The sequence below is a fragment of the Periplaneta americana genome, chromosome 6 (genome assembly GCF_040183065.1).
Source record: "Periplaneta americana isolate PAMFEO1 chromosome 6, P.americana_PAMFEO1_priV1, whole genome shotgun sequence".
In the NCBI taxonomy this organism is placed as follows: domain Eukaryota; kingdom Metazoa; phylum Arthropoda; class Insecta; order Blattodea; family Blattidae; genus Periplaneta; species Periplaneta americana.
In genome coordinates, this window is record NC_091122.1 from 38,678,302 (window position 1) to 38,693,376 (window position 15,075).

At 33.9% G+C, this 15,075-nt stretch overlaps 2 protein-coding genes across 3 annotated transcripts in view; one reads left to right on the forward strand and one right to left on the reverse strand.

Annotated features, from left to right (window-relative positions):
* LOC138701230 (rabankyrin-5) overlaps positions 1–15,075 on the forward strand; it is a 256,644-nt gene that overhangs the window by 18,264 nt on the left and 223,305 nt on the right. The window lies entirely within an intron of this gene.
* The window catches only part of LOC138701231 (uncharacterized), a 158,503-nt gene continuing 144,534 nt past the window's right edge, over positions 1,107–15,075 (reverse strand). The window contains exons 2-3 of the mRNA XM_069827916.1: positions 14,652–14,828; positions 1,107–10,808 (exon numbers count right to left, since the gene is read on the reverse strand). Of these exons, the coding sequence (XP_069684017.1) occupies positions 10,519–10,808; positions 14,652–14,828 (467 nt within the window). The 3' untranslated portion in view covers positions 1,107–10,518. The remainder of the gene's footprint in view (positions 10,809–14,651; positions 14,829–15,075) is intronic.

Sequence of the window (15,075 nt, forward strand, 5' to 3'; positions counted from 1 at the left end):
GTTTGGAAAAAATGTAAAATTGTATGATTCATATTAATGCCGCAGTTAATAACTATTAACTATAATTAATAAGAATAAAGTAAAGGAAATACGCAAATAGGCCTACATGTGGCACTTTACTAATTATTATTAAATAAATAAATAAATAAATTAAATAGTATGTTGCTCCACCGAACTTCATCCCAGTTGAAAAGTTAGGAACTTCGTAAATTAAGTAGTGAACATCAGTATACCACGAAAATGGTGTATTGTAAATATGTGCTGGAACAGACCAATCATGTAACTGTAGAAAGACAATAAACTGTTTTCGTGATAGACCGGGACGTTGTTTGGCTGTGAATGTTTTTCATTTTTAGCATCTGTGGTAAAGTTTTGTTAGTCATAGTATTTTATTTATTTTTATGGTCCACACGACATGATTTTACATTCTTATTTGTCTCAAGTTTGAAGTCCACGAAACAAGTTTAATAAATAGTCACAAGGCATAAAACGAGTGACTGGGTAAAATTTCTACACATTCATATGTAAAATTTAATGGAGATTCGGAATATGTAAATTTTAATATAGAGTGCCATTAAAAAAAATAAAGTTTACTGTCACACTCTATATGCCTGAATAACTATCTTCTCTCGAACACTGGTATCATATTGTATGGTTTATCTCCAACGACTTTCGTATAAAACTTTTTTTTTTTGTAAAATTAAAATTTAGGAAATCATGAGTAATATTCCATACTTTTGAACACTCTTTATATATTTTTATAATTAAAGCAGACATGATTAAAAAAGATATGGCACTAACAAGAAATTTTCTTTCGAGGCCATGCTGCGTGGTATAAACAGGTTGGATCAACGATGATTTGCGACTATTTGTTCTGTGAAGACAACATGATTGCAAACATTTACAAACTTTACTGACTTTTTTTTGTGGATATGCCACTTTAGACTTAATATTGTATACATACCTCTGACTCCCGTGCTTAGAAGACATTCATTTGGAAGTGGTAGCTCATAGTGCAGTCATCATTACAAGTTTGTATTAAGGAATTAGATTTTGTTGTGTAGAGAGAATTTATAAAAACAAAAGTAGGAAATTAACAGACGAAATAATTTGTAAAAACAATGCGATACTTTATTCACATTTATAATATCCTTTATATACATACACACAAACTTAAAATCTTTCTTACTTTTTCATTCATAATCATACATACATATATATACACAAAATAATGAGATATAATAGTAAGGAAGTTTAATTTATGTGAATAAGTGTTGATTGTCTGTTGAATGAAGGTGAGGAATTTGAAAGTAAGAAATACAAGCCTCGTAAAAGGTACCGAAAGGAGACCTTCATATTTTGCTCTCGGTTTAAATCCATATTTTAAGATGCTTGATACAATATATAAGTACTTTTCATAAAGTGTTAGATATTTCGCGTATTTCAGTACCATGAAATAAGTTTATACTTTATACGAGGCGTGTTCTTAAAGTAAGTTCCGTTTTCAATTATAGCCATCGCATCACTGCAATCGTTATTTTGCGCATGCGTGTTTTCTTCTTCAGTCCTCAGGCAAGCTGTGCATGCAGTTTCAGAGCTTCAGTCCGTGTGTGTGGTTAGTTGTGATCAGTTGAAATGTTTAAAGTGATCGAGCACCCCGCCGACTGTGAGATGCATTCTGTTATCCGTTTCTTAAATGCGAGAAACATCAAACCAGCTGACATTCATCGTCAACTTTGTGAGGTGTATGGTGATGATGCCATTAGTGACGGAATGGTCAGGAGATGGTTTAGGAAGTTCAACGAGGGCCACGTCTCTGTGCATGACGAGCAGCGTACCGGTCGGCCATCTTTGATCAATGACGATTTGGTTCGTGCTGTCAATGAAAAAATTCATGAGGACAGGACAAATTGACCATCCCCCCCTGCAGCCCGGATTTGGCTCCTAGGACTTTCATCTCTTCCTGCACCTCAAGAAGTTTCTCGGTGGTCAACATTTTGATGGCGACGACACCCAAAATCTCATCTCGAAATTTGGCTGGGAACAAATTGACCATCCCCCCTACAGCCCGGATTTGGCTCCTAGTGACTTTCATCTCTTCCTGCACCTCAAGAAGTTCCTTGGTGGTCAATGTTTTGATGGCGACGATGAAGTGAAAACAGCAGTGCGGGAGTGGTTCGCATTGCAGGCGGGCGAATTCTACAATGAGGGGATAGAAAGACTTGTGCCACGACTCGATAAATGCCTCAATAATGGTGGAGATTATGTTGAGAAGTAATTGAAGTGTGGGGAATACAATGCAACAAAAATGGTTTGTAAATATTTTCCCGTTTACTTACTACACCCTTTTGGAACTTACTTTAAGAACACTCCTCGTATATGCATCAAAGTGGTTGGAAAATATTTTAAAATCTTGATTGATTTATTTTTTTGTGCTTGTTTTTAATGTGACATTATCATTAGAAATTAGGATGAACCATGGTATTAAATTTTGTCAACTTAGAATAATATAGTGATCATGTTTCAAAATCTTGTAATTAAGTTTTGTTAAAACTTTCTCACTAGTACTGTCTTGGCTTGGCTTGGCTTGACTTTTCCAAGGGCTGGACTTGGGTCCATACATTTAGGTAATAGGAATGCTTTGGCCCATTGTGCGCTCTGTATATTATTATATGATGATTGTCCAAGTCTTACAGGTGGCTCGGATGGCTTTCGTGAATCCGACGCTTACAGGTGGCCCACCCTTCCTCAGTCCCTGATAGAGCCAGGGGTATAGTCTCATTTATGTTAATTATAATTGTTTTTGTCATTAGGTATAGATTATATTCGTTGTTTTTAGTTATACAGTATCTTACTCATTCTGGTCTGCACATGAAATTGCTGATACCAGTAAAACAGTTTTTAAAATTGACAGTAACCTCTTCTGCTTTACAAATTAGGTTTAATAGACATTCTTCCAGTACTTTTTGAGCATAGTTCCTATAGACATTGTTTTGCTTATAAAATTAGCTTATATTGCTATTGATTTTCAAGAAGAAATCAAAGCTCGGTAAGACACCCCTTTTATATTGTATCATATTACTCTTTATGTATAAGACTCTCCATTCATGCGAAGTATATTGTATATGATATTTTATCTGAAATAAGGTACTATAATAGTGTAGAATTAAAGATATTACTATAAACATGTAAATCGCATGGCCTGTTTTTAGTGTAACCTAGGAAATGTAGTCAGTCTCTCGTTTTTAAAATCATGAAATTAGTGGAGTGAAACTCGAAAATTACAGTCTTTATGAATATTTAATATGTCTTAGGAATCTATTGTACGGAAAAAGAGCATTAATTAACGTGTGTTAACATATACAAGAACAATTGGCGTTTATTTGATAGTTAAATATTTTTAAAGTCAGTCCTTAAATAATGTGACCAGAATTTCTGAAGCTCAAAATGGGACACTTACTAATAATACAGCTCGCAAAAAGCTGCCTCTCCTAATCGTACAACATTCGGTACCGGAAATAGAAATTTAATTCTAAAGCAGAGATGTAAAAATGTGACTTCCGGAGTGATTTGCCCTCATTACCTCCTCCTACCAATTTAGGTGCGCGAGATGAAATTTAGGGAGGATCACGTGGCTTTGACATAAACAACCCCTCTTTCAGCGTCACATCAATGCTGTGGAGGGGAGCAATACATCACGCGTGATTTCTCCTCATTTACATCCCTGTTCTAAAGTAATGTAAACACAATGTAGACATGCACTGTTTTAAGAATTATCATAATCCTATACATAACAAAATTACAAAAACAGAAAAAAATTTCAAAATTGTGTTGCTCATGAGTAACACAAAATACAAAATTACATTAGCCTGTTAATAACACTCTTAGGGTACGTACATGTTGGAGCAACGATAAACGATAAGAGAAATGATCTAGCGACACTTTGGTATTATCAAAGAATCAAGTGTTCATATCGGAGCAACGAGAACGCGGGAAGCGAACATTTTGTTTTATCAGTAGAAGATATTCTATGCATCCACTTAATGAGAGAAGATATATAGGAAATATCAGCTGCTAAGTTCAAGGTTAATGTAACTTAAATACGTACAAAATTAAACCCGTTTCTCATCCCGAAGATAGTATAAATTCGTTGTGTTTTGATTGGTTCTTGTGATCACATAACATATGAGGGGAAATAAATACACAACTGATCAATTTTCCAATATCTACAATAATTAATTTAATAAGCCGAAATAATAATACATCGATTAATATTCGGATATATTGATAACCACTGGTAATTATACAGGTTAATATTATCTTAATCAGAGATCATATGAATGACAAGAGCGAAGAAAATGGAACTTTGGTTTTTCGTCACTTTTATCGTTACTCCAATATGCACACCTCAATGACAATGCATGCTTCAATTCTCTCTGATATAGCATTGCTGCTTCTTTTATCGTTTATCGTCGCTCCAACGTGTACTTACCCTTATTGGGTGTTTTTTTTTCTGATGATTGAATTTCTATGAGAAGTTTCTTGTTCTCATTCAAGGAACCGAAGAAACCAAAGCATCTGTATTGAAATGTAACATTGGTAATTAACAACATCTTCAATAATATCAACCTTCTATTGTGTTTTCCTCTGTACATACAATGTATTTTGTTTACTTTGACAAAAACTCTTTCTACAGGACCATTGGTTACAGACCAAATTTTACAATTTGAGCAATGTTTCTGTTTGACAATTATTGTTGAAAGGAAAAATTGTCTTTGACCATTGATGTTAATCTGTCATTTTAATAGCGGTCATAGTTGGTTATCTTAGGTTCGTTCCAACAAGCGGTTCATGGATCAGTTCATGTACGGTTCCTGTACCATCTTATGCGCATGCGCTAGTTGAGCATCTGCTATGGGATTGACACTTGACACTGTTGGAACGCTTTCGCGGATCGTTATGTACTAAATCCAGAGATGCTATAACTGTGATTATCTTTGCTAAGAACGGGATGCTTATTATTATCATCGTTTTGCAGCTAATTCTAACTGCAGAAAATAGAATATAAAAATATGACAAAAAATATGGAAGGCAAGAATTCCGCTAATTCAATGTCGTGTACTGGGGAACTCTCATCTAAGAAATAGTTTTTTTTTTTTAATTATTAATGTATGTACGTTATTTATTATACTTTTAATCAAAGCTGCATGTTGAAATTGTAATTAACTATTTCAATACCCAAATAATTTCCATTCCCTTTCTTTTTGGCGATAATTTAAATTAAATCTCTAGTTTTATTATTCGTCTGCACTGTCACTTTTCATCTTAACCTCAGTGATGTGAACAGTCGATCATGTCTTTCTTCAGTATCCAGGATACGTTGGTGAGCTTATGCGCATGCACGTCTTGCGTACTCTTCCATACATGCCTCAATCCACGGACTATTTCTGACTGTTCCGAACCCGTGTCAAAAGCTTGTTGGAACGCCCGACTGCAGTACATATTTCCGGTTCAGGACTGGTTCGGATTGTGTTGGAACGCTTTTTCTGTACTGCGCATGCTCACGATGGTTACGGACGGTTCCTGACTGTTGTTGGAACGATCCTCTTATCTTGCAATGGAATGCTCCTATTATCTTGTGTTAAAACATTGCATAAGGCATTATAATATGGGTCCAATAATTTTTTATATTATTCACGTCTAAGAAAACCGAAAATGGGTCCTTTTTTTTTTTTTTTGCATTTTCCAACGAAACGAGACTAATGGACATCCCAACAAAGAACTGTTGCAACACCGGGAGATGTGGGTCCAAAAAACAGGACTGTCCTGTTCAAAACGGAACATCTGGTCACATTATCTTAAAAAAAGATATGCCTAAAAGGAAACAATTTTCTTATTCTCCAGTAAGAAATTTCTTAAAATTGGGATATTAGCTTTGTGGAGATATAAGACAAGAGTGTCTTGTAAAGTTTGATTGCAGGTGCATAACAAAGATTTCCCATTTCTTCATTGTTACGGTGAAAAATTATTATTAATATTCTTTTTATAGTCGGACCATCGGATCTGTGCCCCAGTAAGATATGCGAACTGAACCCTAATTCCTTCTCAGCCTCGGTAATTCATTTCTCTCCCTGCATTCCTATCTCTCTCTTTTCTATCTCTCTCCCTTTCTGTCCCCCACTACTCACAATTTTGGCCTTCTTGCGGGACAGTTTACAATATTTGCACTTGCAGTCCAGTGTTGTCAACTCAGTATGAATACTGTAGCACAGAGTGGTGAAAGAAATATTATTAAGCAAGTACTTAATAGCGATGAAGAGAAACAAACAGGTCAATATCTGTTTCCTATAAATCAGGCAATGAAAAGAGTAACTGATATCACAGGTGAGGCGTATTTTATTTCAATTGATTATGTATTAAAATTACTTACTTAACTAATACTAATAATACAACATTTTATGTAATTTATATAGACAGGTCAGAACTCCTAATAAAGAAAATCAGGAGAGAGGGAGTCTGTGCTGGAGATGAAAAGCTAGAATCACCAGAGAATAACAGACCAAGGGAACTTTTAATTATTGTAGATGATATGGACCGAAAAGAAAGATACAAGAATTTTATATCGTTCAGAAAGAAGTTTCAACATTAAAGAAATTACTGAAGCTTGCAAGAGAAGCAGTAATTTCCGAGGTTGGAGAGAAAAACTATGGAAAGTGATTCGAGACATGGGATTTAGGTTTAAAAAATGTAGAAATACAAGATATATTTCGATTGAAAGAAATAATATTGTAGCATGGAGAACCAGTTATTTATGACACCATTTGACGGAAGTTTGGCAACATTCCTATTCGGCAAGGTTTGTGGCCTGCTGTTTAACGTGGTGGGAGGAAAGCAGGTGGAATGGAGTACAGGCGTTAACTTTTCCAAGAATGATGGTAGCGCTGAAGGGGCACAGATCTGATGGTCCGACAATATTAATCATTAGCTGAGGAAAGGCGTGTTAAACTATTTAGTTTTTGTTTATAATTGCTTCAGTCCAACCAGAGCACAAGAAATCCTTAAAGATTTCAAATCGTGCCCATGCAGACCTCTCATGAGTTGCAGTTATTAAGTGCTGGTAAGAAAGTTGAGAAGTAGGTAGGGAATGCTATTAATAACATTTTACTTGTAGACCACTAGAGGGACATTTCACCAATAGTGATGGTGAATGGAAGGTCTTTATTCTTTTAAATACTAGAATACCAAACAGCTTTAAATTCCAAATGATTAGCATCATGGCTGGTTTTTTAATTAGGTGTTGAAAATAATATATCTTATATCATTAATTCTCATCTGTGTTTGTCTATCTCTAATTCAAAATAAAGTGCAAAATAAATAATTTATACAAAGTCTAGGCCTACTTATTCTAAAATACAATTGCTATAACCGAAAAAGATTAAAATCTACTTTTTATACATAATCTTCTCTACATGTAGTCGCTCATTATCTTGACTAGTTTCAGATAACAGCAGAGATACACTTTCAGTTTCTTTATCCCATCACATATTATATCTATAAAAATTAAAGCATAATAAATATTAAGAACATAGCCTGTAATATCCGAAGGTAGAAGCTTAAAGGCACATTTAATTTCCATTATTCAGAGAAGATCAAGCTGAAAAAAAATCACAATAATCCATACAGATTATAGCATCATCTGAGTATGTATTCGTAATTAAACTTGTGTTTAATTTTCTTCTTTATGTTATTTCGTTCTTAGTTACGAAAGATAAATCTTTAGAATATCTTATTGGTATGCATAAATATAAAATTCAACAATCTTATAATTTCATAAAAATAACAACAAACATTTAAAACATCACATACTACTTTTGTATTGAAAATATTCTGTAACGAATCCATATGTAACATACGAATTTAATTTGTGTGCATGATTAGTTCCTGAATATAATAGTACAAACTTATTTTATATTATAACATCTCGGAAAGTTTATAGAATATAAACAGGAACTAGCAGATTTTTAAAGGATTTCAGGTAGTGACAGCGTTTTAATGGAAGATGATCACCCTTTAATGAGTAATATGTTGAAGTAACAGTAAAATGTCGAGAGAATATAAAGTAATGATATACTTAACCTAATTAAAATATAATGGAAACTCGATAGAGCACTGTAGGAATGAAAAATTACATGATATCCCAGAAAATTTGGAAATATCGACCAGTAGAAAGAAGATTATAGCTATACCAAGAAAGAGGTGGTGAGTAAATGAAGTAAAGGCATTAGTGATATTGTGTCATTGTAACTGTAACATCACGGCCAATAAAAATATTGCCAATTTTGATATAAATTAATTACATTTTATTTGATTATATATTAGGGTTGACATTTAAGAGATAGATTGAAAATATATTACCATGTCGATCAGTTTTTCTTCAGTGTTTGTTGTTTCTAATCTCTATATATTGCACTGTTCAATAATGAACACAGGAACTACAGTATTTATTGATTGATTTGAAAGTGGTTAGAGACGGTGAGGTCCCTGTGCACCTAAACCTTTTGCAGGTGTGTTATGTCTCCTATAGTACTTATAGCAGTTATAGGAGACCAGTCCTTGAACTATACAGTATTACTCATTCTTAAAAAAGTCATCTAATTATATCTTCAGGAATGTTGGAAAATGTTCAATTTCGAACTGTTGCATGCATTTGCCATGCATTTTTAAAATTAAAGTAACTGAATAGGAATGTTAATTATATGTGTATCTTATTTTAAAATTATTTAAATGAAAAACACTAAAAAAATTGTTAAAATTGAGATATAGGCCTGCATTATTTATTCAAGCCTTAAAATATTTGTATGTCCAGCTTTAAGATCAAATATTTAGCAAAAATGCAGTGTCCTTATGTTGTTTTGCTACGAAATTCACAATTATTAACATTTTACTGCCTTATTTTATTGAAACATGCGTGAATACAAAAGTTTACCCTATTCCGTTGTGTTTATTGTATCTTTAAGAAGGATGTACAACGGAAATCGTAATTGCTTAATAATAATTAGATTAAAAAAATAGAACTTCATATAAAAGTTTTGAACAAAATTGAGATATTTTTAACTTTTTATATTTTACACTTACCTTTGAAGTTACAATGAATTCTGTGGCCGGGAGGAAAAAAGTCTTGAGTAAAAATTTTATACTTTTCAGGAGAGCAGTAGAAAGATTGAAATTGGTGTCAATTATAGAATTTTTTTTAATTAAGGGGTTTTTCCTGGGTATTATTTGTTTCTATTTCTTCTAAAATAGGCAGTGTTGCTCATTTATCAACTTTCTTGATTATTTCCAAAAATAGCCGCACTTAAGCCCTTGTAAGACTAGAACCGAAACTGAGTAGAAGGGACTATTTAAACATAAGACCTTTTTCATGTCAAAATAAATGGGAAATGTAAATAATTAGGAATGCAAAATGGGTCTTAAACAATTATAGGACTGTTTACCCTGGTGTTTAAAGTTTTAAAAGGAAAGGGCATCAGTATGTGATAAAATGGCTAAAATACAAGTTAGAACTTTTTAATAGGGAAGCATGAAAAGTAAAAATGTGATGGTTTGTAAGGAATAAAGTATTAAATATTCATAAGTCCTTTATTCTGTGTGTGCTCGATTCAAAAAGTACTTAGGACATTTGGTAACGCTCTATAAATCCAGTCAGGAGTCTTATTTGACTTTAGCCGTTTTACCAGATTGTAGAGAATTGTTTCTGCTTTCAGAATATATAAAAATCTCATTTTCACAAAAAATTGACTTAAGACCTTTTTCCTCCTGGCCACAGAATTAAACCAGGACGTAAATATTATTAACCCATTCTTGTTGCACAAATTTTATGATATTTGATTAAAAAGTTTGTTTTCAGAGCTCGCTACATAGATTCTTTTGCGTGTAATTTGTATACATAATTTAAGGTTCGAAACAGAGGTTTATGAACTCTTTTTATAATGAGGTTGGATAATTCAATGTTATTCATGAATTTTTAAATTTCGTGTATAGATGAATATATTTAAAAGGGTTATCATCTCATTAACACTAGAGCAGATTGTCATTCTTTGGTAGGTAAAAATGTTTCATTCTTTGTGATGCTGACATTCTCTTGCAGTAATTCCAATACTTAAACTATTTCATACACTTAATTAATACTCTTCTTGAAATTCAGTTTATCACAAAATCTTTAATTTAAATTATTTTTGTTCGAAATAAAATCATTTTTGTCAGACTATTGATTGCATTATACATATTTTTGTGTGGCATAAGAAGGACTATAGTACCAGTTCTAAAATATTACAATTAAAATATTTTTCTCTTGTTTACCTTAACGTTTATGTTTCTTGCATTGTCTTTCATTGATTGCAATATATAAATAATGTTTAATATATGTGTAAAATGCTTTACACCATCACACTTGTCTGACTTTCGTTAACATTTTATTTCATAGTTCTCTGAACCCCTGTATTTGGTTCACATGCGCGACTACCTCAAGCTGCGTATATATTTCATAGCATTGAAGACAAATATAACAGCCATAGCATCAGTGTGGTGGTGGGAAGCTTCACTGGAAGGCTTGGCTCCATTGCACAGATTGCCACTACAGTAACAATATTCAGTTGTTGGACTCTTGACTCCATGAGAATCACTAGGATGACAACCGGCAACATATGCTTTATCTGCTACAGCATCCTGTGATTGCCATTTTGTTCCGTCATAAGTCTGGTAGTTGTATCTCTGCGGTGCACAATCCCGAATAACACCTCGCGCAGTCTCTGTAAAATAATTTTATGATAGTTGCAGGTTAAAAATTATACAATAGACCAGGGATGTCAAGTGCAGGCATGTTGTACCCTCTGACAAGGAGTCCAGGGACTTTCCTCTTTCAGAATCACATGCAGACATATGCTTAAAAGAGATTCTGCGTCACTATTACACGTAGTTTAAAGGTTAAAAATGCCTACGCTTGACATGCCTGCAATAGACTGTAAGACTTGTTCTTGAATGAAAATCTTATTCCAAAAATAAATAAGAAATATTATCCATGTTGAATCTTTCGTACACTACTTTTAACACTTGAATATAAATAATTGATTAAATGGCGATCTTACTCGTGTTAATTGTGTAAGCATGTGCGGCTTACAACACTACAATGAAGACGTGAACACAATCAAAGACATAGCACAAGAAAATGGCTACAACCCAAACATAATAGACAACATCATAAGGAAGACAAAACAAAAACTCAACAAACACAAAAACACACAAAACACAACACAAACACAAGAACACAAGAAATACATCACACTAACATATGAAAACAAAAACACACACAAGATCGCATCCTAATTCAGAAAACAGAAATACAACATAGCATACAGAACAGAAAACACACTACAAAGACATCTCAACACACAAACAACACAAACAAATAAATACAACCACACAGGCGTATACAAACTCACATGCAATAGTTGCGACAGTTTCTACATTGGACAGACAGGCAGATCATTCCAAACACATTAAAGCAATATTAAGAACACATTAAAGCAATAACCAGAGGACACAATACATCTACATATGCCGAACACATAACTAATGCTAACCACACATACAATAACATAAACACAGACATGGAAATCCTACACATACAAACCAAAAACCAAAAACTCAACACACTAGAACAATATGAAATATACAGACACACTAAAACACACCCTGATCAAATTCTCAACACACAGATCAATTTCAGAACACACACACTATTTGCACCACATTTCAACACTCAACAATCGAACACACCCACACAACAGGTAGCGAAGTTCGAGATGATGCCGAGATCTAGTAGGCTCTGAGGATGGTGTGAAGAAGCACCAAAACAGCTATAAGCCGCACATGCTTACACAATTAACACGAGTAAGAGCGCCATTTAATCAATTATTTAAAGAAATATTATTTAAAAAAACTGCTGGGCTGACCAATCGTATCACTATTCTCTATTTTGATTACGAAGTCTTTTTACATGATGCACGTAACTTCTGTTATTCCATTTTTAACTTAATGCAACTTACTCAGAGATCAGAGAATACTCTTAAATGGGAATATATCAAGAGCACGTGAACTTCGTACTGGATGATACCCCAACAGGCAGTTACCTTGTGCAAGAGCATTCTTACGAATTCACCATTTACAAGAGACGGGCATATTTGAGAGGAATGTTTTAGAAAAGGTCCAACGTAAGGCAGCAAAATATGTCAAAATGGGGAAGGGACATGGTGAGGAGATAGTAAAAGACTAAGGGTGGGAACTTCTCAAATCAAGGCGACGAAAAACCAGACTCACCACATTGTTTAAGGCACAAATGGGACACAAAGCATGGACCGATATCAATGCTAGATTAGCAACACCATCATACTTAGGCAGGGCTGATCATATTAGGAAGTTTAAATGTAGAAAACAAAGAACGGACGTGGCAAAATTTTCCTTTATTAACCGCACAATAGTAGACTGGAACAGCTTACCTGCTGCAATCTTTCAGGGTGGTCCTCTTAAAATCAATACATTTAAGGAAAGGTTGAGAAGATTAGAGTGAAAATGCAATTGGAGGTGCAGTGTAATTATTTAAGTTGTGTCATGTAATTAATTGAGTTGATATATAATTAATTAAGTTGATATGTAATTAATTAAGATGATATGTAAATAAATTAAGGTGATTTGTAATTAAGTTGGTATGTAATTAATTAAGGTGGTATGTAATTACTTAAATTGGTAATAGTTGGGTGAAATAGAAGTACTTATAAGTTAGATTTACTTTTGCTTGTCGTAGGCGTTATTATAGAATAGTTTTTATTTATAGTCCTAGGTTTATTGCATCTACTATTTATAGATTTACGTTTATTTTATTTCATTTACGTTATACCCAATTGTAGTGTTAATAAATACATACATACATACAGATTCTGGAAGATCAAGAGAGGTACGAAGCTGTGAGATTTGAGGAACGAGTTCTTCCTAAGGTGGACGAAAATTCATCAGATAGTACAAGAAGACTTGCGTTAAAAGAAATAGTTAGCCATAAGACTAGAATATTCTCCATGAAATCTTCTGTATCCCAATCACCTTTAACTTACAGTACCATGGTCATGAGGAACATTCTGCCAATGCATGCTATGACATTGTGCTGTGTTCGTGAATTTCTTGGCTTTTATTTTGTTCACTGACAAGACTGGTTTTACACATGACAGTGTCGTCTGCTATTATAACAATCAAATTTGGGACTGTGAAGATCCCTACGTAATATGATAGGACAAGCATCAACAAAAGTTCAGTTAAAATATTTGGATTGGAATCATTCATGATTATCTTATTGGTCCCTAATTCGTACATCGTCATATGACAGGAGCCAGATATCAGCAGTATCTCAGAAATAAATTGCACCGTTTAATGGATTATGTACACCTTTTGACACGAAAATGATAGCATGAATTTGTCTTGAGTGTCATTCGGGTTACCACGAGATTCACATGGGAATATATTAAGCTCTGATATCCAAGGATGAAATCAAGCCATAGCAGCGACGTATCTGTATGTCACAAAATGAATATTCTCTAGGAAGTCTTGATGGCTTAAAGGTAGAACCCTTCTCATTCCAAAGAGTGCACTTCGAATTTCTCTATGTAAAATGCACTCGTGTGAACACAGCACACACAATGATTCCCGAGCTATTCCAAGATGAGACTTAGTCCCTGAACAGTGACCAATTTCCGTGTCGAAGGGTGTACCTCTGGCCAAATGTGGTATATGCAAGATAGCGCTCCAGTTCACTTTCGTATGAGAATTCGTCATCATTTGAATCGCTGTTTTTCCCCAAGATGGATTGGTAGAGGGGGGCCCATTGAATGGCCTGCCTGATCGCCAGAATTAAATCCAATGGATTTTTATTTTTGGGGACATTTGAACTCCATAATTTATACAACTCGTGTATCTAATGTTGACGTTCTGAGAGAGAATGTATCTTAAATGGATTTGAACAAATACAAAACTCTCCAGGCGTTTTCAACAGAGTATGCCAAAGGCTCAGGGAATGCATCGATGCAGGATATTTCACTTTGAACATCTTTTTTAATATGTTGTTTTCTTGTAATAAGTTGTTTAATAACATCAATTGTGCTGTGAATTTGTTTTTTAACAATAAAGTGACGTATTCCTGAAACTAATGACCATGTTTATATGAAAATTTTTCAGTAGTGTGTTGTGTTAGAAATATGTGGAAAAATATATGACACCAATTTTCATATTGCCGCTGCACCTCCAAAATCTGTTATGTGCATTTAAACAGGTTTTTCAGGAGAGAAAAAAAAATCACTTTTAATTCCCTTGATTTGCAAAACTACTTTCGGTATAATTTCATCATTTTTCATGTAATGATTGAAATTATTCTGGAAGGAGCTTTGAAAATCAAGGGAATTCAAAGTGATGTTTTTTTTCTCTTGAAAAATCTATTTGGATGCACATAGCTGATTTTGAAGGTACAGCAACAATATATTTCGTATTTTACTGAAGTGACAGACGTTTTAAATCTACGCAAACATGTTTTTTTATCTTGCTTTTGTACTTACTTCCTTTCTGCAGCTGAAGATCGAAGGTTTTTTTCATGCAGAAAGTAGAGTAGGGACATTCCACTTCGTACATAGATGAACCATCAAAATTAGAGCAGAAACGGGCACTTCTGTTGCTGTTGGCTGATGGTGGTTGAATTGTGCAGTAGTAACATCTTAGTGACATGGCATTGGAAGCTGAAATTAGCAACGAACAAGGAAATAAATGGACAGTTAATTGAAAGGGTGAGAGCAGGGACAACAGGAGCAGTGGGGCTTTGGTGGACTATTGCCAAACCTGTGCTTACCCTTCTGTTCCCCTGCTTCATACAGATATTGCAAGGATACTTAAATCAGAACAATTTCAAACCAATTTATATTTTACTTAAATTATTGTTATTTTTAGTGCACAATTTTTCTTACTGCTGTGCTTAAATTTACGATA